Source organism: Giraffa tippelskirchi, chromosome 13, assembly GCF_054371585.1.
Source record: "Giraffa tippelskirchi isolate mGirTip1 chromosome 13, T2T-mGirTip1v1.2.pri, whole genome shotgun sequence".
In the NCBI taxonomy this organism is placed as follows: Eukaryota; Metazoa; Chordata; class Mammalia; order Artiodactyla; family Giraffidae; genus Giraffa; species Giraffa tippelskirchi.
Window position 1 is genome coordinate 6,859,361 of NC_137287.1, and position 27,562 is coordinate 6,886,922.

At 50.2% G+C, this 27,562-nt stretch overlaps 1 protein-coding gene across 2 annotated transcripts in view; it reads left to right on the forward strand.

Moving 5' to 3' along the window:
- Window positions 1-27,562, forward strand: part of COL26A1 (collagen type XXVI alpha 1 chain) — a 164,104-nt gene that overhangs the window by 18,876 nt on the left and 117,666 nt on the right. For both annotated transcript variants that reach the window (XM_081556228.1, XM_081556227.1), the window contains exon 2: window positions 24,008-24,130. In XM_081556228.1, coding sequence (XP_081412354.1) covers window positions 24,008-24,130 — 123 coding nt within the window. The remainder of the gene's footprint in view (window positions 1-24,007; window positions 24,131-27,562) is intronic.

Below are 27,562 nucleotides of genomic sequence, written 5' to 3' on the forward strand. Positions count from 1 at the left end.
TCCTCCCTTCCCCTGCCCAACTTGTCCTGTGCTGGGAGAGTTGGTTAAAAGGAAAACCAAAGGCCATCTTGATTAGCAGAGGCAAGAACATGAACCTAAGTCCTTCCACACAGGTATCCCAGGTAGATGGTGTCCACTCCCCCTGCCCCAAACCTCAGGTGTCCCAAAGCATTCCTAAGGGCCAGGGAGCAGTGTTTCAGACTGGCATGACATTCTCTTACAGACCAATGCCAGCTGTATTTGAGTCGCTGCATTAGCTGTCCAGTTGCTTCGTATGGACTGGGGCTGGCTGTGTGTGCCAGCTCTGGTCCCTCCATGCCCATTGGTGATGAAATCACAGGGACAGGTAAGACTGAGTCACAACTGTGTCTCAGATAATACAGAAGGCCAAATCATCAGTGCCTCAGATCTTGGCATGCCCCAACAGGTAAGCTTCTAGGAGCCTGGGATTGTCTGCCTTGGTTATCACAATATTCCTGGAATCTGTCCATTTAGAGTCAGAAATAGGTGATAAAGCCAAATAGGTTCAGGCTGGGTGGGCATTGGCCATCTGTGAGGAGTTGGGCAGGTCAGTTTGTAAAGTTTCAGCCAAGTTGGACTGTGGTGGATGGTCCCAAAAGCATAGACTTAATACTCAGTACTTTGGACAAAGGCAAATTGATGTCAGAACCTCGGCTCCTCATCTAGCTGTGGGCAAGTTCCAGTTACCTTGCATCAGTTTACACATCTGTGAGATGGGACCAGCCCTAACCAGTTCCTGTGGAAGCTTTCAATGAGCCGTTTGAATTGGGGCCACATGTTCCGCTTGGAATCTAGTTTGAACAGTGGCCCCTGGGGTGGGTCGTGCTGCCTTCTGGATGTCGGAGCACCTGGCCACGTGTCTGCCATGGGCTGTTTTCCCCAGGTCCTGTCTGGGTTGCTTTATTCTTATTTCATGCTCTTGTTCTGCAACTGCGCTGAGAGCCTCTTGGGGTCAGGAGCCCCATCCTTGATGGCTTTGTCTGCCCCAGCAAGTAACCCATGGCTGAACATTGATTCAACCATGGCAGGCCCAACTTGGACATTGCAATGTTTACTTTCCAGGCTGAGAAGTTTAAGTCGCGCTGGAACTCAGGATCCTGGAGTTACATTCTAGCCTGAAATGAACCAGGGAGTGAACAGGGGGGCCCGGTGGACCCTGATGTGGTGTGAGGGTCCAGGCGTTGCATGAGCAAGGGGTTTGGCAGGAAAAGGATCAATTCCCTGCCTGGCTGTTGGCAGGGAGGTGGGAGGACTGGAAGTTGTCTGCCTGCAGGCCTGGGGCAGCTGCATGTGGGGACAGCTGTCTCAGCTTTGGACATAGGATCTGCCCCAAGATTAATAACAGAGCCTGGGCCGTGCCCGTGGGGAGCGGAGAGGGGCTTGGGTTACCACGCACCAGGAAATTCGCCTGCCCCGCTGACAGTGGGTGGGTAGCCCGGCAGGATGGATGGGCTCTGGGGGTTCAGGGGGTGTCTGGGCAAGACAGCGCAGGGCTGGCCCAGCCAAATGCACCCCCATGGGGTGCAAGCTGACCCTCCCAAGGGCCACTTTCTTTCCGCTGGACCCGAATCCGGCAGGAGCCGATCTCCAAGAATTATGTGAAGAGTTGAGAATGGAAACCAAATGTTGGTGTCAGGTAAAGAGAGCTGATGGAAGCCCGGGCCTGGCAGGCCTGGGAGCAGCAGGGGTTGGGGCTCTGGTGGCCAACACAGATGTTTAGGTGAAAGGAGCCTGACACATCTTCTTTCAAAAAAGGTTTATTTTTTTCCCCCTGATTATATTTATCATAGATCATTTGGGAAATATGGAAAAGTAGAAAGAAAGAAATCATTTATAGCTCCGTTTTTTTTTTTTTTAGGTTTTGAATTTTTAATTCTTTATATTGTGATGGAATTCACACAACTTAAACCTTACCACCTTAACCACATTTAAGTGTACAGTTCAGTGGCATTAAGTGTATTCACATTATTGTGCAACCATCAACGCCATCCGTCTCCAGACCCTTTTCATCTTGCAGGACAGAAACTGTACACCCCCTAGACACTAACTCCCCGTTTCCTCCTGCCCGCACCGCCAGCCCTTGGTGACTGTCATTCTGCTTTCTGTGTCCATGGTTTTGACTACTCTGGGTTCCTTGGGTAAGTGAAAGCATACAGAATTGGTCCTTTGGTGACTGACTGATTTTACTCGGGCTTCCATGGTAGCTCAGATGGTAGAGAATCTGCGTGCAATGCAGGAGACCCCTTTATTATTTTATTTTTTAAAATGTCCTCAAAGCTCATCCATGCTGTAGGAAGTGTCAACATTTCTTCATTTTTTAAAGACAGAATAATATTCCATTGTGTAGATGGACCATATTTTGTGTATCCTCCATTTACCTGTTGATGGACACTTGGGTTTCTTCCAAACCTTCTGGCTGTTGTAAATAATGCTGTTAAGGGACATGAGTGTACAAATTTCTTTTGGCTAGATACTTGGAAGTAGAATTGCTGGGTCATATGGTGGTTCTATTTTTAACTTTTCTGAGGAAATATCATACTGTTTTCCATAGTGGCTGCACTGTTTTACATTCCCAACAACAGTGTGAAAGGGTTCCAGTTTCTCCACACCCTTGCCAACACATGTTATTTTGTAATTTTTTTTTTTTTTTTGGATAATAGTTATCCTAATGGGTGTGAGATGGTATCTCATTGTGGTTTTGGTTTTTATTTCTCCAATGATTAGTGATATTTAGCATCTCTTCATGTGCTTATTGTTCATTTGTTTGTCAACTGTAGAGACATGTCTAAGTCCTTTGCCGAGTTTTTTTGCTTGTTTTTTTTAAAGATATTTATTTATGTATTTGACTGTGCTGGGTCTTAGTTGCAGCATGCAAACTGAATTGTGGCATGTGGGATCTAGTTCCCTGACCAGAGACCCAATTTGGGCCCCCTGCCTTGGGAGCGTGGAGTTTTAACCACCGGACAACCAGGGCAGTCCCTTTTGCCCAGTTTTGAGTCACGCTTCTCGTTGTTTTTGTTCCCTTAGCTTTTCTGAGTTTTTACTGATTCATCTCCAAACTCTCCCCCACTTTGGGCAGATTTCCTCCTGATGCTGTACGAGATGCTCCACAACTCTCACCTTCTGGGAGTAGTTGCTCCTGGATCCTCTGACCCGCTGTGATCTGTTATCCTTGCGAACTCAAACTTCCTATTAGTTTCTCAGTTCAGTTCAGTTCAGTCGCTCAGTCGTGTCTGACTCTTTGTGACCCCATGGACTGCAGCACGCCAGGCTTCCCTGTCCACCACTGACTCCCGGAACTTGCTCAAACTCATGTCCATCGAGTTGGTGATGCCATCCAACCATCTTATCTTCTGTCGTCCCCTTCTCCTCTTGCCTTCAATCTTTCCCAGCATCAGGGTATTTTCTAAGGAGTTCTTTGCATCAGGTGGCCAAAGTACTGGAGTTTCAGCTTCAGCATCAGTTCTTCCAATGAATATTCAGGACTGATTTCCTTTAGGATTGACTGGTCTGATCTTGCAGTCCAAGGGACTCTCAAGAATCTTCTCCAACACCACAGTTCAAAAGCATCAATTCTTTGGTGCTCAGTTTTCATTATAGTCCACCTCTCACATCCATACATGACTACTAGAAAAACCGTAGCTTTGACTAGATGGACCTTGGTCGGCAAAGTAATGTCTCTGCTTTTTAATATGCTGGCTAGGTTGGTCGTAGCTTTTCTTCCAAGGAGCCAGCATCTTTTCATTTCATGGCTGCAGTCACGATCTGCAGTGATTAGTTTCTCGCCTCTTATATAAATCCCTCTCCTTTCTCTCCAACTTAGCCATGCACTCAATAATATAATACATATTTTTGATATTTTAGCCAGTCTGATCAGTTGTCCTGAACTGGAAAGGATTTTGTGGGTGAGATAAGGGCCTCGTGTGAGGAAGGGAAAGAGGACCATTCAGGGAAGATGAGAACCAGAGCCTTTTTCCAGAGTCCCCAGAGCGGGGAGAAGACGGTGGAGAATTCACACTCAGACGCTCTAAGTGGGCCCGTGAGTGCCAGGAACTGTGTGGTCGACTGAGGCAAAGTCAGCCTTGCCTGGTCTACGGGTCAGACACCCACGGGGAGCAAAGACCCAAACTTCAGCCCAGTCACGGGTGCAGATAACTGGGGACAAAAGTAAGGGACAAAAGTGAACCCACGAGCGAGCGCCTGATCCACCCTCTTCCGGGAAACTGAGGCACTGGCCTCCCCTTCCTCCAGGGAGGGTCTGTAATTCCGAGGGGTCCTGGAGCAGAGGCCTCTTCTGTGCTTTGTTCCCAGCAGACCCGCTTTCCAGAAGCCACTTTAAAGGAGCCACAGAGGCCACCAGCTTTAGGGGTCTGGCTTCTTCCTTTGAAGTGGGAGTGGGCGGAGAAGGAGGAGTTTTCCAGAGAATTCCTTGTGGCAGCCTCAATATAAATATCTGGTGAGGTCTCAGGAACTGGGAACTGCTTCTCTAGGGCTGAGAAGCTGCAGGGGGCTGTTCTGGGGTGGGGGGGAGTGCTGATGGGGGTGGGGGGAAAGGCCCGCCAGAGCTCCTCGCCCTTCCCTCCTCCGCCGTGGCTCCAGGGTTCCCTCCCAGAGCATCCCCCCTCCATGAGTCTCCTCTTGGGCCTGTGCCCTTTGCCCCCCGCCCTGTGTCTCTGGCCTGGCGGTGGTAACAGAAGCCACATGGGGGATGGGGCAGCGGAAGGAAAGGGGGAGGGGGAGGGCCCCAGCCCTCGGAGCCAGAGCAGATGGTGAAGAAAAGAAGCTTGTTTGCCTCGCCGGGGGCGTCCGGTTCCAGCACAAGATGGGAGCTTCTCCTGTCTTGGGTGTTTGCTTATACACAAGCCCACGTGGGAATGTGTGTGTGGGTCACCCCCTTTTTGCTGGAAGTGCTGGGGCCTGCTGGGGATCCTTGTTGTTACTTACCTTCCTGAAGGGCTGACTGTGTCTGAGCCATGAGCTCATCCTGGGCAGGGGCCATGATACCCCCTGCCCGAGGCCCTGTGTATCCTGGGTGTGTGTCCACCCATCCGGCTGAGTGACAGCTGGACCCAGGAGATTGGAGGAGGACAGGAGAGTCTGCGTCCTCCTCTCCATCCTCCTTGGCGGTGCTCTGCAGGTCTCCTCTAAGGCTCTCTGGGGCACAGAGCCATCTCTGCATTTGGACCCAATTCTAGAGGCTTGAGAGCTTAGACACGGTCTCTCCTGCCCACTGCAGTTCCTGGAACATCCTCGACGACCGGTTACAATGGCAAAGCCTTCATTCGTGCGTATTCTGTGCCAGCTGATCTTCTACCTGTGTATCAACTCATTTATTCCCCACAGTGACCTACAGGTTGTGCTGTGCTAAGTCGCTTCAGTTGTGCCGACTCTTTGCGACCCCGTGGACTGTAGCCCACCAGGTTCATCTGTCCATGGGGATTGTCCAGGCAAAAATACTGGAGTGGGTTGCCATGCCCTCCTCCAGGGGAATCTTCCCGACCCAAGGATCAAGCCTGTATCTTCTTATGTCTCCTGCATTGGCAGGTGGCTTCTTTACCGCTAGCGCTGCCTGGAAAGACCCACAGGTTAGGTGCTGGTATTATCTCCATTTTTTAGATAGGGAAAATGAGGCACAGGAAGAAGTGATGGATGGATGTATTTGTGGCAGAGATCATAGTGATTGTTTCCCTAGCGTATACTCGTCTCTGAATTCATCAAGTTGTATCCATTAGACACGTACAGCTTTTCATATGTCCATCATACCTCAATAAAATGGTTCAGAGAAAAGAAAGCAGTGGGTCTGCAGGCCTCACCGTCATTTGATCCCCAGTGTCCTGTTGTGAGGTCTCTTCCGGAGAGAAGAAACCCTTATTCTGAGGAATTCTAACCAAAAGCTCAGCCATCCCACCACAGACCTGATGAAAAGAAACCTTTCTAGCAGGGCAACTGCAAGTCATTAGTTTTCAGCTTTGTCTCGTGTGACCATTGGGCGGCCTGCTTCATAGCATCCTGCAGCTTGTGATGGGTTTAATTTTCTGCTGCAATCTCATGGTGAAGCCCGCCTGTAGGAGTGTATTAGCCGGGCCAGCCCCTACGGCCGTGCTCCCGGGACAGACAAGGTGCAGACGGAAGGGCTGTCCTGGGAGGCTCCGTGGGAATCGCCTGTCTGCAGGGGTTCCTGGGAGGAAAGGCCTTTCATCAGCGGGACAGTGGGGGAATAGCTCTGCAGAAACAAACCAAGAACTTGAAAGAGCGTCTCTCTGCCGGGTGCCAGGGGAGAGGGGCATTTCTTCTCCGGTGATCCTGTCTCCAACGACGCAGTGCCTGGAGGACTTGGGCAGAGCAGCGGCATGAGAGGGGAAAGGTGAGGGGAAGGTGGGCTGCCCGATGAGGGGGACATCTGCCTTCAATCACAGTGGAGAACAAAGCAGGGCCGAGGGATTGCCTTCCACCAGGCTTCTCCGGAGGCTGCCGCCTTGGGGTGGGGTCTCAGCCCTGGGGTCGTGCACACAGGGGCTTCTGGAGAAAACCTCCTGGAACTTAGCTGTGTTCACATCCTGCCCTGGCTTACAGACTGTCCCGAGGGCTCCCCTGTCCTCAGGCCAAGGCTGGAACCGCATGGCTCCTCCAGCCCCACACAGCCATTTCTTTGGCAGTTCTAGAACCTCCAGGCTTCTGCAAATGCCCGTCCTTCTCACGAACATTCCTCAGGCCTGACTGATGCTGATGTTGGATGCTAAGGATCATTCCCCCACACACACCCGGTGTGGGGGTGGGGGGTGCTGGAGGAAGCAGAATTGTGTCCTGGGAGGGACCAGGAGGCGGGGATCAATGGCAGCAGGAGTCAGGAGGGGAGGCCCAGTGGGTGCTAAGGAGACAGCATAAAGCTCTGGTGCAGGCAAGGTGGCCGAGGTGCTAGGGGATGTTTGCTGAGCGAAGGGCTGAGTCATGGGGAAGCATGCAGGACGCCGAGCTCATTTTTGAGCTTGCGGACAGTGCAGTGCCCGGATGGCCTGGAGAGATGACCGGGGGCCTTCCCTGTAGACACCTGGGGTGAACGAGCTCCCTCAAGGCGGGCATAGAGAGAGTGGGAAGGGTTCATGGGAGCTGGGGGACCCCAACATCTAGATGAGGCTCAGAGAGGAAGGAGGAAGAGGAGGTGTTGATGGGGCTCAGAGAGTCGGGAGTGGAGACTCGGGAGGCTGGGGTGTATGGACTCCTCTTTTGAGAACTGTGGCCCCGAAGAAGCGGAGGAGAGAGAAAGATGAGCCTGGGCGCAGGGACCGGGATCTGATGCGAGAGCCTGGAGCGTGTGGGTCGCTGGATGAAGATCCAGTGGAGGATGGACGTGAAAGCCTGGACTATATGGGGCTTGGGAGGCGGGGGAGGGGGGGACGACTGGCACGGCCTCCTGATCCCAGGTGAGCTGAGAGGTGAAGAGGCCACCTCTTCCAGGTGAGTGGGAGGGGGAGGATGAGCCAGATGAGCCCAGAGGAGGCTGGGGGGCAAGCCAAGGGAGTGCATACCTGGGGACTCAGCGTTCTCCGTGGATTGGGAGGTGGGCAGCCTGCAGGTGGGGGAAAGGAGAGGAGGGGAAGGGGAGGCCAGCAGAGTGTCCTGGGGGGCGACCAGGGAAGACTGAACTGCCACCAGCAGGAGGGCCCCCGCCCAGCTGGGTGTGGCTGAGGGGGATCAGAGTCCCTGTGTGGTGGTGTGGGGTGAGGAGAGGGGCTTGACCTTCCTGTCCCTCCCGGGCAGAGCCAGGCATCTCCTCCTCAGGGCATCCCAGGTCCTCACCTGTTCTCATCACCTGCCTCCTATTTCTGTGGCTCTTCTGTGTCCTCCTCCCAGGTTGCGAGTCTCCTTTCCTGCTCTGTCAGCCAGTGACCATGTCAGGGGCTAGTGCCAGGAGAGAGCTTAGTCAGTGTGAATGGACCAAATGGCTTTGACCCACCATCAGGAGCTCAGAGTGCCCGGTAGATGGGGCAGGTGGACAACGGCTCACCTGACATGCCCCACGCAGGCTTTGCTGGAGATTCTCCCCAAGCCCCTAGCTGGGGGACAATTCTGCAGACTCAGGTAGTTTTGCAGAACTACCTGCCCAGAGAGGGTGTAGGGCAAGGCTTTCCCCGACACCACCACCCCCGTGGGCAGTAGAAGCCTGGCCCTGGCCGGCTGGAGGACGTGGTACCTCACTCGGCCAGTCTGGTTTCCCGGCTGTCTGACTTATAGGCGAGGGGCAGTGTTTCTTGGGCCCTTCTGCTGAGGTGAAGGGTGATGGCCTTGATGACAGTCCCCCAGCTCTGAGACTGTCTTGTCTGCTCCATCTGCTGCTGAGGAGGAGGTAGAGGCCCACAGAGGGATGGGGCCCGAACAGAGTCACACAGCAATTCCTGCAGCTGGACCGCCAATTCAGGGCTCTGGAAGCTCCTCTGAGGAAGGTCCCTGGAACCCACTGGCTTGTCTTGGATGAAAAGTGCAGGATCCACCGGTTTTAACCCATGTTTCCCTGCTACCTGCTGGAGGGGTTGATGAGCTGCCAGTGAAGGGTACTGAGAGCAAGAGACGGCCAAGAGGTTAGGAAGCAAAGGCAGAGTTCACAGACAGCAGGATTTAATTCGAAAGGCGGCATTCATTCTCCTGAATTCTGCCCTTTGCAGGGGAATTGAGGAATCCCTTAGAGGCTCCGACAGCTGCAGGTTTTTGGGGTGTCATGGGCCACCCAGCTGGGCCTGGTTTTGAGAGCCGGAACCCTGTTCCTTTGGAAATGGATGCAGGTCCAGAAGGTGTTTGGTTCACAGGAGACTTGCTTGGTTGTGATTGTGTGTGATCCTCGGGCGGGTATCAAATGCCAGATTCCACAGTCAGTCCCTTTCAGCCGTCACATTCTTCAGATTCTTATCAGCTTTTTTTTTTTTTTTTCCCTCAAGTGAATACTGGGAACCACTCGCCTGGCTGATTGTAGGAGGATGGGAGAAAATTAAAAACAGGAGTCCTCGTTTTTGTCCGGACTCTGCCACCAGCTTGCCATCCACCTTGGGTCCTTCCCTTCTCTCCTCACCTGTAAAGAGTCGGGGTAGGGACAGGATGATCTTTGCAAAACTTCTTGGGGGTACAGAGCTTTCATAATCCTCCATCTAAGTCCATAGCAAGACGCTGTCCAGAAAACACACCTAAACCACATTCCGACTGCGTCACCAAGTGGGAGAACCTTCCAGCACATCCACCGTGGTGGGCGCTGAGGAGAGGTGGGCTTTCCATGTGTCCCCTTCCTCGTGGGGTGCCATTCCTCCCCCTGAACGTTGCAGCAGGGATTCTCAGAGATGGGCACTCTTGAGTTCCAAGAGGCTGGGCCGTCGGGGAATGCTCCAGTGAGTTTGCACCCCCCGTCTCCCCAGTAGTCTGCTGTATGGCCACTGGCCATACCTGACGGCGATAATAACCATGGCAGTCACTATCACTGATGCTCTTTAACAAGTGACAAACGGCTCTCACATTCACTTATTTCTTGTGGATCCCGGGCTGCATGTTATTATTCCCATTTTATAAAAGAGGTCACAGAGGCTCAGATGCCATGAGGTCCATTCAGCGAGGCGGAGCAGAACCAGGACTGTAGCCTGACTCTCCTGACTCCCCAGGACCTGGGTATTTTCTGCATCCTGGAGTACGTAGGGCCACACACAGCTAGTTGGGGGACCTTGCATGAGGTAGGGGGCTCCATGGACATTAGTGGGATCAGCGAGTGATGCCCGCTTCGGCCCACCAGGCAGAGTCGGTGCCGTGGTTGGCACTCAGCTGGGGGAACCTTGGGGCACGTGCTACGCTGATGTTTATGGAAGTGAAGCATTTACATCCCAGGGATCATAAGACCCCAAACCAAAGTTGGTCAAGCCACAGCAATGTAACCCTCACAGCCCCAGACACAGCCTCTGAGACTGTTCATCATCTAGTGGAAGAAAAACAAATGCAGGTTCCAGGGACTTCCCTGATGGTTCAGTGGTTAAGAATTCACCTTCCAATGGGAGAGGAGTTTGGGGGAGAGTGGATACATGTATATGTATGGCTGAGTCCCTTCGCTGTTCACCTGAAACTATCACAATATTGTTTGTTAATCGGCTATACTTCAATACAAAATAAAAAGTTAAAAAAACAAAAAGGACTTGTTTTCCAATGCAGGGGACGTGGGTTCAATCCTTGGTCAGGGAAATAAGATCCCACATGCCGAAGGGCAACTAAGTCCATGTGCCATAATGAAAGCTCAGCACAGCCAAAAAATAAGTACATAAATATTTTAAAAATGCAGATACCACTGGGTAAAGAGCAAAGTCTTTCATCCCAGAAGAGATCAAGCTAGTTCAGGACCATGATTTACATTATGAAGTAAATCTTTATAGTTTGAAAGTAATGCCTATTATCTCCCTAGAGGTTTGCAGTCTGCAGATTACATTCATACAGATGTTATTTCTCTTGAGACTTCTGGCAGTCCTTGGAAGGTGGGCTCCCATTTGCAGATGAGAAACTGAGACTCTGAAGTTGAGACTTGCTCAAGGTCATGCAGATGGTAAGTGGTGCAGGTCAAACACAAACTGGGCCTCCTGGTCTCACATTCTTATGTCTCAGCAGTATTGTTTGATAGCAGGTTTCCATTAGGTTGCTTTTAGATGGTTGTAAAAACCTACTGATGTGGGCTCACACAACAAGGTGATTTAATATTTTGCATATTTAGAAGTGGGTGGCTCCAAGGTTAGCTGATTGAACAGCATCACATGCTCAAGGGCCCTGTCCTTCACTTTGCCTTCCCCAGGCTGTCTTTCCTCATGGCTCTAACATGGCTGCCACAGCTCCAGGCATCACGTTCTTATACAACTCTGTCTAGAAATAAGGATGAACTTCCCTTCTTGCACTCCCTGCTTTCTCCCATAGGGGATAATGTTTTCTAGAAGCCCTTTTGCCAACTTCCTCTTGTCATTGACCAGAACTGGGTGAACGTGCCTGTGCCTCATCCAATGAGATTATGATTTTGCCTACTTTTCTTACTGATGCCCAGAGTCTGAAGAAACTCAGAGGTCTATGCCTAAGGAAGGAGGAGGAGGAGATGATTACTGGGGACACACATGTCATCTATGAGAGGTCAGCTTGGGCCTTCCTGTCTCACAGTCTGTTCTAAAGGACACAGTTCCCCAGAGTATCTGCTGCAGGGGTCCTGGGCCCCCTTGTTTTGTACCATGTGACTCCCCCTCCCCTGCAGCTACCTAGGAGTGAGCATCTGACCCAAAGCAGCTAGACCTGCTGGGGCCTGGTGTGGGTGAAGGAGCTGGGCCTATCCGAGTCTCTCCAACCCAGGAAAGAGACCTGGGGGAGAAAGAAGACTTTCTCATTCATGCCACTCCTTCCTACTCAGCATCACCTGGGAACCCATTACACCTGCCTGTTCCTGGGCCTGTCCCCACAGAATCTGAGTCAGGAGGTGGTTTTGAGAGATGACGCACCTGAGAAAGACTACAGAGGACCATGTCTTCTGAGAAAAACACTGCTGGATCCGTCCTGATCTTGGACACGAGAAGGCTCCACTTTCCACAGAGATCACTCACTGACCAAATGCATCCTGGTCCCCAGTGGACACCGAGGACCGTTGGGAGGTCCAGAACGAAGGCATGGCGCCTCGCTGGCGCTCTGTGAGCGCTCAGGAAAAGTGCCCGTCAGTTCCAGTGCTGGTCCTGGTGGCGGGGTCTTTGTGGCCAGAGAGCGTCTCAGCACGTGGTCCTCCTAAACGTGTGCAGGAACGCTGAACCCACATAACGCATTTGGCCCCATCTTCTCACAAACTCGCTGACTCTGGTGCTCCCATTAAGGGGAGGAGACGCAGATCGATATAAATACTCGAAAACCACACGGTCTGTTCAGCCAAATCATATACTCCCTTAGCTGCCCTCCTCTGAATGAGAAATTCAACTCCTAAGTAGCTGATGTTCCATGCAGGGCTCTCTCCAGCCTCCTTTCTGGTGGGGGAGGCCTCAAGAATTCCCCGCTGTGGAAGGTGCTAGAGGATGAGTGCAGACAATAATGAAGTGGGAGGAAGCCCAGAGGCTGCCTGCAGCACAGCCAAGATCCCTGGGGTCTGCCGGCTCTCCAGCACACCCCCACCTGCCCACGGATCTGAATTACCCCTCGAAGTCTCTGTTGGCACCCTGGAGTCTGTGCCAGCGCGCTCCTTTCTTACAGAAACATTTGGTCAGTTGCCACGGGGCTTTCTGATCAGCATCCTTTCCCTCTGAAAGTCAGTGACCTCCCATGTACTTAAATTCCTCCCCAGTGTTGCCTTGAAACGGGCAGTTCCAGTAAAAACGATTGGGAGGAGATGCAGGCAAATTGATCTGCTTATCCAAACACTCCTATTGGTTTTTGTGCCCTGAAAACCCATCAGGCCTTAGCGTAACACACACTCAGTTATCCTTACATAAACAAAACCCTAACTCCGGACAGTGGTTTTGGTGGATGAGAGATGAGAGATGGAGAGAAATGTCAGCCAGTTTCTTGGACAATTACTTTGTTGCGAGACGTCGCATGGTGGCCCATGGATGGGCCTAGTTTCGACCTAGGTGGTAAAGGCCATTTCAGGGGGCTTCCGTGGGGCCTTGGCTGATGCTTTCAAGGACCGTGCCTGTTTATCCCGAATGGGCTCAGCCTCTGGCCTCGGCCACCAGCTGGTCCTCCTGGAACCCCACTGACCGGCTTCCCATCTCGTGAAAAAATCTTCTGTGTCTTACCTCCTCTTTCCCAATAGGGTGAGTCTCCTCCAAGCTCTTTGAGGGCCATTTGCATATGTTCACCCTCCATCCACTGAGTGGGTGTCCTACCTCTGCTCACCCATCACCTCCGGGGATGGGGAACCCACTACAACCATATGGGCAGCTCATTGCACCGTGGCCCACCCTTCTGGGAGCAGACCCCTCCCCAGCCTGAGTGGAAGTCTATCTTCTGATGGTCTTCGTATTCTGACTCTGCTCTGGGCCCTTGGTGGCCCCACGAGCAAGGGTCATCTGGCTCCCCTGTACTTATCTCTGGGTGGAGAGCTGGGCTCCCAAGCTGCCCCACCCCACTGTGGCCCTCAGCTTATTTCTGCTCAATATATCCAAAGTGTTAGTCACTCAGTCATGTCTGACTCTTTGCAGCCCCATGGACTGTAGCCTGCTAGGCTCCTCTGTCCAAGAGACTCTCCAGGCAAGAATACTGGAGTGGGTTGCCCTTCCCTTCTCCAGGAGATCTTCACGACCCAGGGATTGAACCTGGGTCTCCTGCATTGCAGGCAGATTCTTTACCAAATGAACCACCAGGGAAGCCCATATATCTGAATATGTCTGAATGATCCATTGCCAACAGGTCTCACCTACTGGAGAGAACAGGTGGGAATCTGAGGGGTATGGGGCCTCTCCCTCTCCCTCCCCAAATCTTGGGCTTCTGACCTGTCGTCTTCCCGTGGATGCTCACTGGTCCTCAGCCCCACCTTGCTCCCAGCCCTGTCGTCTCCTGCTCCCAGGACAGCGGCCAGCAGCCCTCTCCTCCCAGTGCACACCTCTGTTCCTCTCCTGTTGGGGGGCTCATGGCAGATACCAGGTGGAGTTCCCAGGAAGCAGATTCTGAGATGGGGGTCCAAGAGGGAGGATGTGTATTGGGGGCAGCTCTTAAGATTGATGCCCGTGGAAGCTGGGGCAGGCGGTGGGGTGGGGCAGAAGCAGGAGTTAGAGGGAGATGTTGAGCTATGATGTGGACCCTTACCTCCAGTGGCCCTCTCACTTGTCCTGCGGTCCATGTGGCTGGGCCTTTCATCTTGTGCAGGGGCCAGACACTGGACGGGTCAGACACTGGACGGGTCCTCGGGAAGACCTGGGACCTGGGGGAGGTGGTCCTGGGCAGCTGAGGCTGAATGACCCCTGGCAGTGTTTCTAGCACCTGGGACTAAAGGCCCTACATTGAGGGGCTCTGGGTGGTGCAGCCCAGGGCCCGCCGTATTTGGGCCGGTGCAGAGGCGAGCAGGGATGTTCTCGACGTTATTCCGCTGCTCAGACGGCCTGAGATCGCCTTTGCTTGCTGTAGACCGCACACCCTGCTGACTCACAGTGAACTTATTGTTGGCGAGAACCACTGTACCCCATCTGGGGCTCGTCCGCTGGGTTTTGGGGCCGCAGTGCCGGACTCCACGTTTGCCTGGTCGTGTTTCCTCTTGTTAGATTTGGCTCCTCGCTATGGGCTGGGGAGATCTAGCTTGGATCCCGACTCCCTCCCAGGCGCTAGGTCTCTGCATCTGCCAGCTCCCGGGCTTCCGCAGTTTCCGTCAGCAGCACTACGCCCACCCCCGCTGCCTCCATCCGTCATGGTCTGCGGCCCCGTCCCCTCCTGGCAGCACGGCCCCAGGTGTTCAGACTCCTGTATGCAGAGACCCAGGCTCTCAGGGTGAGCTTCAGGTCAAGCCAGCAGGATAGCCTGGTGGCTAAGGGCTGGGCTTGAATCTGGGTTGTCCGTTGACTTGTTGGGTGGCCTTGGATATGCCTTGGTTTCCTTACCTGGAAACCTGGCATGATAGCAGTTCTGACTGCCCAGGGTTGTGTGAGGAGGTCCTGATTAGGTAACGCAGGGGGGAGGGGGCAGGGGACAGGACCCGCTCAGAGCCCAACTCATGAGCCCTGCTGTGGCCTGAAACGCCCTCAGCAGTTGTCCTGATGGTTTCATACATGAGGCGAGGGCTGGCCCCTCTGCCTGCTGTTTGGCGTGTGAGGTGGTCCCCTGAGGGCCTGCCGGAGTATACGGTATTTGCTAACTCTCCGCTGTCCTTCATGGCCACGTGGATACCGCATGAAGTTTGGAATTAGAAGGCTGCCTTTCAAGACCCAAGATAAAAGGGATGAACTTACAGTTACAAAATAAATGAATCTTGGGGATAGAATGTGCAGTCCGGGGAATATAGTCCATGATATCGTGAAAACTTTGTATAGTGACCGATGGTCACGAGTCTTATTACGGTGATCATTTTGTGAGGTGTAGAAATATTGAACCGCTCTTTTCTATGCTGGAAACACATAGTGTTGTAGGTTAATTATATTTCAATTAAAAAAAAAACCTACACTGATCACTTATCACTGCGTGACCTTGAATCTCCCCTGCAGTCTGGGTTCCTTCTTGGTAGAATTCCTACCGGAGACTTGTTGAGAAGTTGAACAAGGTCATGCAGGTGATTGAGTTGTCCGGCCATAACCTAGTACCGCACAGGGGGCAGCTGAAACAACAGAAATTACTTTCCTTACGGTTCTGGAAGCTGGAAGTTGAAGATCAAGGTCCTGGCAAAGGTGCTTTCTCCTGAGGCCTCACAGATGGCCACCTTCTCCCCATGTCTTCAGTCATCTTCCCTCTGTTCATGAAAGTCAACAGTTGTGTCCGACTCTTTGTGACCCCATGGACTGTAGCCTGCCAGGCCCCTCTGTCCATGGGGCTCTCCAGGCAAGAACATTGGAGTGGGTTGCTGTTCCCTTCTCCAGGGGATCTTCCTGACCCAGGGATCGAACCTGGGTCTCCTGCATTGCAGGCAGATTCTTTACCATCTGAGTCACCAGAGAAGCCCCCTCTGTTCATATCACATCCATATTTCCTCTTTTTATAAAGACACCAGTCATATTGGATTAGAACCCACTGTAAGGACTTCACGTTAATGTAATTGTCTCTTTAAAAGACCCTATTGCCAATACAGTCAGATTTTGAGGTAACTAGGGTTAGGGCTTCAGCATACGAATTTGTGGGGATACAAGTCAGCCTATGACAGTATGTGAAACTGCTTTGTCAACCAGGAAACCAGTCTTGAGGGGCTGGGCCTGACTGTCTGCAGGAGAAGGTCTCTGAGTGCTCGGGACCCATGGGTTGACTCTGTTTGGGCCAGAGTTGTTCTTTCTGCCCCCGGGAGGGGCTGGGAGCTGGCTCCTCTGCCCACACCCTCTGGGGACCAGCCCAGGCCCTGTGAGCTCTGTGTCATGGGTGTGGCCTTAGCGTCATCCGAACCACCCATCCATTTGACCATGGCCTTCAGTTACAAACTTCAGTTCTCACGGAATTTCTTGAGCCCAGCTGGCAGGCATCCCCCCACCCCGGAATTGGTCCCCCTTGGAATTGATCAGGCAAGGTGTGGTCAGGTAATTAGAACAGTGAGGGCCAGGTGGAGGGGGCCTGAAACAGGACACCCCCAGCCTTGAGGTGGGTGGCTGCTGCCATGGGAGCAGACCCCATGGGCTGAGCCGGAGAAGCAGTTTTTAGTAAGAGTGAGTGAATGTGGACCGGAAAGGGTCCCTCTGGGATGTGGGGCTTAGGGTCAGACAGATGAGGACACCTTTACAGGGCTTGCCCTGAGCCCGCTGTCCTTGGGAGCCTGTGGTCCTCAGGTACAATGAAGGCTAAGACAGCGGGCGTGCAGGGGCCCTGTGGGGCAGAGGATCAGAGGGCTTCCCCAAGGGGAGGGAGCCTGAGTGCAGGCTGATAGGGTAAGAGTTGGCTGAATGAAAGAAGGTGGGGTGGCATGCCAGGGAGGACAGAGTGACAGGGTAAATGGCAAGATGGAGCGTGCCTGGAGGTAACACCCGGGAGGTGGGTGGGAACTGTGAGAGTGGGGAGCTAAGAAAGGCTTTCCAGAGAGGAGGTGACTGGGCCAGATTTGTGGTTTAGGGAGCGCCCTCTGGTGGCACCTTGAGGAGACTGCAGGGAGACGGGCAGACCAGCAGGGGCTGGACTGTGGGAATCAGGACCATGGGCCCAGGGCCTGGCTGCAGGCAGGACTCTCCTGATGTAGGGCTGGTCAGCCATGGAGGGTGAGGAAGGGAGAAGGTGGAGGGTGGGGCAGCTTCCCCCTGGGGATTCTGGGTCAGGGGACCGGAAACTTAGTGCGGCTGGTCACCAAGATGGAGCGACAAGGGGTTGGGGAGCAATGGTCTCAGTCGTGGACGGATTGCAGTGGTGTGTCTCGAGGTGGTCCGTGGGCTGTGACGAGGTGTGTCCGTGCAAGTGGGGCACATGTGTTGGGGTTCAAAGGAAGCATTGAGGTGGTGCCACATGGGGGTGGAGCAGAGCGTGGGGCAGGGATGAGGGGCAGACTCTGTGGTCCTTGTGGGAAGGAGGGCACTGTCAATGCCCCCAGGCTTGGGTCAGGCTCAGGGGTCAGTGGGGGAGGGGAGATCAGGTCCCAAAGCAAAGCTCAGACAGGACTGGGGCTCAGGGGTCGGTGGGGGAGGGGGTCCCGGGGCTAAGGCGGGGAGGGCTGCAGTGGCATCGCCCGGGTAAAACAGCATCAGAGATGGATTGGTTGGTCTTGTTCAGAGAAGAGCATGGGCTGGGGGTGTTCCAAAGACCTCTCCGTTTCATCATGACATGGTTTCCTAAAGCCACTTAGCGCTGGTTTTTCCAAAAGGACTCAACGAAGGATTTCACGATTCACCAAGTCAGAGAGCCAGACACTTAGCGTGGCGAAAGCTGCTTGGGAGCAGCCCCTCTGAGGGCCAGGTGGAGCAGGGCCAAGTCAGTTGCTCTTCTCCATCACGGGTAGATTGGGCTTCCCTGGTGGCACAGATGGTAAAGAATCTGCCTGCAATGCGGGAGACGTGGGTTTGATCCCTGGGTTGGGAAGATCCCCTGGACAAGGGCATGGCAACCCACTCCATTATTCTTGTCTGGAGAATCCCATGGACAGAGGAGTCTGGCGGGCTACAGTCCATGGGGTCGCAAAGAGTCAGACACAACTGAGAGACTAACACACATCAGAGGTGGTGTGTGTGTGGTCGCAGAGTCAGACACAACTGAGAGACTAACACACATCAGAGGTGGTGTGTGTGTGTGTGTGCACATGCTAATTCGCTTCAGTCGTGTCCTACTCTGTGCTACCCTAGGGACTGTAGCCCTGGGCCTCTCTTCCTAAGGAAACAAGCCTGGGGGAGGGGAGCAGATTTATCCCCAAAGCTGGGAGTCAGTTTCCCATCCTGGACCCACCATGAAAGCTTAACTGGAGGGTAGGTGGCAATGATGAATGGATATTGCTGAGATGATGTCCCCAAATAATGCCGACCGTCCCCCCTCTCCCAATCCTGATGGAGGCTGCTGAGGCTACCCTCACTTCCTAGGCAGTTTGAAGACCAACCCTGCCTTTCCCAAATTCTGTGCCCCTGGGCCAGTCCTTCTGGTGCAGTCACGAGTTGTACTTCTGCTGTCAAGCCGGTCTCTGGGTGGAATCATTCTGTAGCCCGTACAGCCTCGTTCACCCACCACTGTGCACTCATCACGGTCAGGGGTGGGGGTGAGGGTGGGCAGTGGTGCGATGCCACCCACCAAACAGAAGACATAGGTGTGATACTCAGGACCTAGGGATCCTGAGGGGGACCCCATGTGAGGGCAGAGTGTCTTCTCCCAAGATTCCCTGGAACCTCGGGAGCCTGGAGATGAACAGGGTTTAGAATTCCATCTGAAAAGACCTGGAGCCCTCCTTCCTTGTCTCAGCCTGCCTTCTTGGTTGTTTTTGGCCAGGTTTTGATTTTGGGAAGCCATTTACAGCCCATTAAAAGATCAAATGTCTGGAGATGATGAATCGAGGCATTTGAAAATGTTTTCCAATTCATAGCTCATTTCCCTATAGAAAGCGCTGACCCAGAAGTGGCTGGACTTTGTTCCAGATCGCCAGGGGCAACTCTCAGGGTGGAGCATTGTCCTTGGATTGAGCAGCAGTTCAACCCTCGAGATTCTTGCTGATGCTCCCTGGTAGAGATGCAGGAAGGGTCCAGGCCCGGTTTCCCTGAGTAATTGGCAGAGACAGTGGTTTGTATTGTGTAGGTACAACGCTGGGCAGGAGAGCTGGATTCCCTCCTCAACTCGTCCTCCGATTTGAGTCATGGGCAGTGGGAATTCCTCTCCCACTACTTATTTTCCCATCTGTAAAAATAGGAAGGACAATTCTTACACTTTTATGAACATTGTGGGGTTCAAGTGGCCAGCTAACCAGTCATGACACCTTGGGGTAGGTGGTGCCGTGTTGTTCCCACACCAGTAGCCTGGACCTGCTCGTTTAATCCTCACAATAACCTTGAGAGGTAGACTTTTTTATTTCACTGAGGCTTGCTTCAAGTCACGAAGCAGACTGGTGGCGGAACCAGGCCGCTTGGTGCCTTTGGGGAGAGGGATCGATTTTTGACTGCTTTTTCATGTTCCTTTATGGTATTTTTGACGGTGCCAATATATTTTCCTAGAAAATTGTCCAGTTGTCAAGATTTTGAAAAATTTTGATGTTACGATCAGATACAGTATTTATTTACAATGTCTAATCTCTATATGGAGTTTTTTTCTTGTTCTCAGTGTCTACTTATGTATTTTGTTTGTTTCTCAATAATAATTATCTAAATTCTGTCTATTTGATTTTTTAAAAGCCTGCGCTTGATTTTGTTGATTCACTTTTGCACGTACTCTATTTTCATTCATTTCTTTGTTCATCTTGCTTAGCACTCAGTGGGCCCTTTCGAATTAAGAATTCGTGTCTTACAAATATCATAGGATAGCACTCATACGTAGAATCTGCAAATGTACAAATGACCTTCTTAACAAAACAGTAATAGACTCACAGACATAGAAAACAAACTTGTGATTACCAAAGGGGAAAGTTGGGAGGGGGATAAATTAGGAATCTGGAATTAACAGATACACACTCCTATATATAAATGAACTAAACAATAAAGGCCTACTGTATAGCACAGGGAACTATATTCAACATCTTGTAATGATTATAATGGAAAAGAATCTGAAAAAGAATATATATGTATGTGTATATATACATACATATATGTATATATATAAAAAACACTGAATCACTTTGCTGTACACCTGAAACATTATAAATCAACTGTACTTCAATAAAAATACTTAAAAATGAAAAAATTATTCACACACACACACACAAGAATTCATGTCTTTCTTCAGCTCTGGGAAATACTCTTTATTATTGCTTCAAGTCTATACTTTCCTGTGCTCTCTCTGATCTCCCCTAATAGATGTGAGCTGGAACTTGGTCTGTCCTCTGGGTACCTCACCTTTGCTCACACATTTTCCATCTCTGTGTCCCTTTGCAGTGCATCCTTGGAGAGGTCATGGCTCACATTATCCACTCATCAGCTCATTCCTTAATTTGTCTGCTCTGTATTTTCAGCCCATCTGTTGAGCCTTTTTTCTTTTCCCAGTCATTTTTCGTTTCCAAGGTTTCTGACTTTTTTATTTCACAGTATTTCTTATGTGTGAAAAATTATGTCTCCTTGAGGACATTAATTACACTGGAGACAACCATCTCCATTAGGAAGCATCTCCAATTGCTTCATTAATTGTTTTTTCTTGAAGCGTGATTTATTCTCTGTTGAGTCAGTGCCTTGCAGGGTATTGGCCTTTTTTTCTTAGTTTGAAATTCTTGGCATTTGGGGTTTTCCATTAGCTGTTTCTGTTTCTCTGTTCATTGTGGCTTTGCCACTTGGTGGGTTGGTGGAATAGGTAGAGGATAAAGAATGTTTGAGAATTCAACTTCTGACCTTGAGAGAGTCCCAGTTTTTCCTGGAGGTCATCAGCCTCTGAGGCACCTATTCTGATCACACCTGCCACTAAACAGGCGAGTTCAATGCCTGATTTTTTTTTAAATTAATTTTTTATTGAAGCATTGCTTTACAATGTTGTGTTAGTCTCTACTGTACAGCAAAATAAATCAGCCATATTTCTACATATACCCCTCCTTTTTGGACTCCTTCCCATTCAGGTCACCACAGTGCATTAGAGTTCCCGGTGCTGTACACTATGTTCTCCTTAGTTATCTGTTTTATACATAGTAGCAATAGTGTATAGGTGTCAATTCCAATCTCCCAATTCCACTCCCCCCAACACCCCTCTGCTTTCCCCCTGGGTGTCCCTGTATTTGTTCTCCATGTCTGTGTCTCTTTTTCTGCTTTGCAAATAAGATCATCTATATACCATTTTTCTAGATTCCACATGTATGCTTTAATATACGTACTTGTTTTTCTCTTTCTAACTTACTTCATCTGTGTGACACCAATGCCTGATTCTTGACACCAGCAAGGATTAGGAATCCTGGTCCTACCTGTCTGGCTCCTTCTACTGTGGTCCTCTGACAGTCACCTCTGCACCCCTCCCCTATCCCATTAGCCACATTTGCTGCTCCTACAGTGCACCCACCTTGAACCCAGTCTTCCCTGTGTGTTTTGGACTGTGCTTCCTCCTTCAATTAAGTCCCTGGTGCTTTTAGTTCCTCAAATTCCTCAAAGTACCTGTCCCACTGCTTTTTGTTTTCCAATGCTCCTAGGGACATTTTTATTTGTATTATCTGCTTTATTGAATTCTGATTGACAAATTTAAAAAGTGTTATTTAGTTCGATGCATGATACAGGGTGCTCGGGGGTGGTCCACCGGGATGACCCGGAGGGATGGGATGGGGAGGGAGGTGGGAGGGGGTTTTGGAAGGGGAAAACATGTACACCCATGGTGGATTCATATCAATGTATGGCAAAACAAATACAATATTTTAAAGTTAAAAAATAGATAAATAAACTAAAAAAAAGAAAATAAAAAGTGTTATTTAGATTGTACAACTTGATTTTTTTTGGTTTACAATGTGATGATTTAATTGCATATACATTGTGAAATGATTACCATGGATTATTAACACATCTATCATTTCACATAGCTACCTTCTTTATGTATATAAGAACACAAGTAAGAACACTGAAGATCTATTCTCTTAGCAAATTTCAAGTGTACTGTATGGTATTATGAACCATAATCACCCTGTACAGATCTAGACTGTACATTAGATCCCCAGAACTTATTCATCTTATAACTGGAATTTTGTATCCTTTGACCAACATCTCCACATCTCTCCCATCCCCCTCTCCCCTGACAACCACTCTCCTACTTTCTGGTTCTATGAGTTTGGCGTTTTCAGATTCTTCTTATAAATGAGATCATACAGATTTGTCTTTCTCTGTCTGACTTACACTCTTAGCATGATGTCCTCTAGATTGATCCATGTTGTCACAAATGGTAAAGTTTCCTTTCTTTTTTATAGTTGAATAATTGCATCCCATTGTATATATACATTACGTTTTTATCCATTTATCTGTCGATGGACACTTAGGTTTTCTCCATCTTGGCTATTGTGAATAATGCTGCAGTGAACATGGAGGTGCAGATATTTCTTTGGGATACTGATTTTGTTAACCAGACGTGAGATTCCTGGATCATATAATAATTCTATTTTTAATTTTTTTGAGGAACCTACCATAATGGGTGCACCAATTTACCTTCCTACCAACACTGTACCATGGTTCCCTTTTTCCCCACCTTCAACAACCCTTGTTGTCTCATGTCTTTTTGATAACAGCCATCCTAACAGGTGTGAGGTGATATCTTATTTTGATTTGCATTTCCCTGATGAGACTTCCCTGGTAGCTCAGCTGGTAAAGAATCTGCTGCAATGCAGGAGACCCTGGATCGATTCCCGGGTTGGGAAGATCCCCTGGCAAAGGGATAGGCCACCCACTCCAGTATTCTTTGACTTCCCTGGTGGCTCACTTGGTAAAGAATCCGCCTTCAATGTAGGAGATCTGGGTTGGGATGATCCCCGGGAGAAGGGAACTGCTACCTACTCCAGTATTCTTCCCCGGAGAATTCCACGGACTGTATAGTCCATGGGGTCGTGTCACAAAGAGTTGGACATGACTGAGCGACTTTCACACATTGATGTTGAGTACCTTTTCATGTTTCTGTTGGCCATCTGTATGTATTCTACATGTATTCTTTGGGGAAATGTCTATTCAGATTCTTTGGTCATTTTTTATTGGATTATTATTAATTTTTGCTATTGAGTTTTATGAGTTCCTTATATATTTTGATATCAATCCTTATCAGATAAATAGTTTGCAAAAATCCCAAAGCTCCCACAAAGGCATTTTTGTCTGAGAACGACTGCCAAATTATTGTTACTGGGGGGTATTGAGTAAGGGACCTCCTCTGCCACCATCTTGATGATTTCATGGGGGACTTACTTTTAGATTTTCAATTTCTAGGATCTGGAGATGAGGTGTCTGCCATCTTCATCCAATCACCATATTGTTTGCACATGTTCTGCACTCCCACCCCCCGCTGGGTCCCAGCTCAGGCCTCCTCAGCTCTTACACACTGCACCAGAGGGACTTTTCTAAAATCAGAGCCATCTGAGTCATTGGCCACAGCTCAGAGTCTTTCAGTGGCTCCTACCTATGGTCAGGATGAGATCCACTTCTAGCCTGACATATTCCAGGCCTCTTCCTGTCTCCTGGCTCCTCCCCTTCCTCCAGTCTTCTGGCCAGTCTGGTCTTCTGGCAGGCAGGTCTCTGAACCCACGACGGTCAGTCTCAGCTCCTTGATTTTGCTCACTCTGCTGTCTCTTCTGTGGACTGCCTCCACTCTTTGCCCCTACACTTAGGGTTGGCTGACTCGGATCTTTCAGTTCTCAGCTGGAGCCCTTTCTTAGGACCTGGGTTGGGGGCCCTCCTGGGTTCCCACAGTTTCACAGCGCCATGCTCATCCTGTGATTGTCCCTATGACCCCGCGTTCCAGTGTGTTCTAATCATCTCCCCGACAGTCTTCCCTTCCAGAGGGGGATTTCCTGGCAGGGGTACAGCCCCATCCTGATTTCACATGGAGTTGTTGGAAGACTGGAATGATGCAGGGCGGGGTGCGGGGAGGGTGGGTGCGGACTGATGGCTAAGGGGTGTGGCTACTCTCTCCCACTGACCGGGGCAGAGGGTCTCAGTGGGCCCCTTGCCCAGCGGCAGTGGCCCTGAAGGTATGTGGAGGGTCCCCTTCTGGCCTGGACGGCCTTTTGATCCACAGTCAGACGCCTCAGGAACAGGCGGGACTGACGTGACTGTTGCTCTCCCCACAGGCACTGGTGCCATCACACGGTGACACGGACGGTATCCTGCCAGGTGCAGAACGGCTCGGAGACGGTGGTCCAGCGCGTGTACCAGAGCTGCCGGTGGCCCGGGCCCTGCGCCAACCTTGTGAGGTAACGGCCGCAGGGCTGGCCAGCTCTGCCTTTCCTTTTATTTCCTCTGGGTGAACCCAGCTCTAGCAGAGCTGCTGGGGTAGGAGGGCTGACACCTGGAAACAGAGTCGAGCACGCATTTATGGAGCACCTTTTGTGTACTGGGTATGGGGACTATGTGTGAAAAGATGAAAGGGACTTGCTCCCCAGCTGAAAGATCCTCACAATCCAGTGGATATCTGATGAGCAAAAGGGCCAGTCGAGGCCATTCACACACACACACACACACACACACACACACACACACACACACACAGCCCCACAAGCCCCTCTTCTGGGGGCCCACCTCAAGCCCCGCCCCAGAGCCCCACCCACCACAAGCCCCGCTCGCCCACAGTCCCATCCCCTCAGTTCAGTTCAGTTCAGTTCAGTCGCTCAGTCGTGTCCGACTCTTTGTGACCCCATGAATTGCAGCACGCCAGGCCTCTCTGTCCATCACTAACTCCCGGAGTCTACCCAAACCCATGTCCATCGAGTCAGTGATGCCATCCAACCATCTCATCCTCTGTCGTCCCCTTCTCCTCCTGCCCCCAATCCTACCCAGCATCAGGGTCTTTTCCAATGAGTCAGCTATTCGCATGAGGTGGCCAAAGTATTGGAGTTTCAGCTTCAACATCAGTACTTCCAATGAACACCCAGGATTGATCTCCTTTAGGATGGATTGATTGGATCTCCTTGCAGTCCAAGGGACTCTCAAGAGTCTTCTCCAACACCACAGTTCAAAAGCATCAATTCTGTGGTGCTCAGCTTTCTTCACCGTCCAACTCTCACATCCATACATGACCACTGGAAAAACCATAGCCTTGACTAGACGGACTTTTGTTGGCAAAGTAATGTCTCTGCTTTTACATATGCTATCTAGGTTGGCCATAACCTTCCTTCCAAGGAGTAAGCGTCTTTTAATTTCATGGCTGCAATCACCATCAGCAGTGATTTTGGAGCCCCCAAAAATACAGACCCACAACACCACAGCCCCGCCCTGTTGAAGGCCACACCCACCCAAAGCCCCGCCTCTGCATAGCCCCACCCACCGCAGTCCTGCCCCTTTCATGGCCCCACTCACCTCAAGCCCGCCCCCTTTCACAGCCTTGCTCCTGCCTCCAGTGTCCTCCTGTCCCAGCTCCCAGGAGTTCCTCAGCATTCACAGACAGAGGTCTGAATGGGTGACTAGACATCCAGGGACTCTGAGACCCAGCCTTGCCTGCCTCCCTGTCCTCTGCCCCTTCAGGTCTTGCTCCAACTCCAGGAACTGGACTCCCTACCCCCTCACCCCTACTCCTCTCCAGCCCTAGGCTTCTGTTTCAAAGACGCTTCCTCATCTTCTGCCTGGGACCACCCTCCTCAAACTCCAAATCCCTCTCCCTTCTGTGTTAGGAGCACACTTTGTGCCCTCCACTAAGAGGACATTTGCGTGGGGGGTCTGTTTTGGGCAAGGTTCTTCAGAGAAGCAGACCCAGTAGTGTATGGTAGTAGATATATACGGGAGATGGACAGATTTTCAAGGAACTGGCTCATGTGGTGGTGTGGGTTGGCACCTCCAAAAGCTGCAGGGTAGGCTCCGGAGACTCAGGGAAGAATTGCTGTTGCAGTTGGGGTCAGAAGGCAATCAGCTGGCAGAATTCCCTCTTCCTCAGGGGAGGTCAGTCTTTTTCTGAAGGCCTCACCTGATTGAAAGAGGCCCACCACATGATGGAGGGGTAATCTGCTTTACTCAAAGTTTACTCCCTCAGTGTTATTCTCATCTAAAGAAATAATTTCATGGCAACATCCATTCATATTTGACCAAAGAGCTAGGTACTGTGGCTCGACCAAGTTGACACATAAAATTAACCATCATAGGGTCATCATGAGTTGGATATGTTTTCATCACCAAAGATAAAGAGTGAGACCCTGAGTTGGGGCCTGTGCCCACACAGTGCTGCCCACTATAGGGCTCAGCACGGAGCTGACCCCAGAATCAGCCTGCATCATGAATTGGTGCGACCCACAGGAGTATGCTCCTAGGCCAGAATTATTATTGTTTGTTTTTATTATGAAGATAGTGATATATCCTAACTGCTAAAAAGAAGTTCAAACATTTGGTAATAACTGAGTAAAGTAAAAAATGAGCATTCTCTCCTCTTCCAGTGTCACCTCCATATTCCCACTGTTAAAATGTCATTCCAGATTTTTTTCTCCACATATATGTATATATGTAAATATATTGTCGTTTTCTTTTTTAATTTATGTTTTACTGAAGTATAGTTGAATTACAATGTGTTCATTACTGCTGTGCAGCAAAGTGATGCAGTTATACATATACATATATATATATTATTTTTCATATTCTTTTCCATTTTGGTTTATCACAGGATATTGAATATAGTTCCCTATGCTAAACAGTAGAACCTTGTTGTTTATCCTTTCTGTATATACCAGTTTGCATCTACTAATCCCAAACTCCCAAGGCCCCCCACCCTTGGCTGCTACCAATCTACTCTCTTTGTCCCTGATTGTAAACTTATTTTCTTAAACAAATATTAAGTGATGTTATTTTGTTCTGTAACTTGGTTTCCCTCAGGAAAATATTTTGCAATATATTCCCATAGAGACACCTCATTTTTAACAGCTGTGTAGTATTCCACTGTAGGAAAGCATCATCATTTATTTCCCATGCCCTCAATTGATGGATATTTAGGTGGTTTCCTAATTTAGCTGTTCCAGACCATGTTTCAATCACATTATCATATATATATTTTAACAATTTTACAAGTGTTTTTTTCAAACTTTTTTTAAAGTTTAATTTTATATTTACATAAGTGTTGCAAAAACTAGTAAACAGAGTTTCTGTGTAGCTTTTCCTCTCACCAACTTCCCTGTCTTAGTCCATTTTTTGGGCTGTTGTATCAAACCACCATAGACTGGGGGGCTTAAATGACAAACATTTATTTCTCACAGTTCTGGAGGCTGAGAAGTCCAAGATCAGTGTGCTGCCAGATTCATTATGTGGAAAGAGCTCTCTTCCTTGTTCATAGACAGTCCTCTTCTCAATGTATCTTCCCTGGGGTCTTTAAAAGGGTGCTAATCCCATTCATGAGGGCTCCACCTTTATGACCTAATCACTTCCCGAAGGCCCCACCTTCAAATACCATCACACTGGGGATTAGGTTTCAACATAAGAATTTAGAGGTGGGGGTTGGGGGAAGCACAGACATTGAATCTATAGCAGTTTCCTAAGGTTAATATCTTCTACAACCATAGTACAATTATCCAAGCCAGGAAATTAGCAATGATATAATACCCTAAACTCAGACCTTATTTAAATTTTACCAACCATCCTACTCATGTCATTTTTCTGGTTTTATTTTCCCCATTTTACATTTAAGTTATCATATCTCCTTAGTCTCCTCCAGT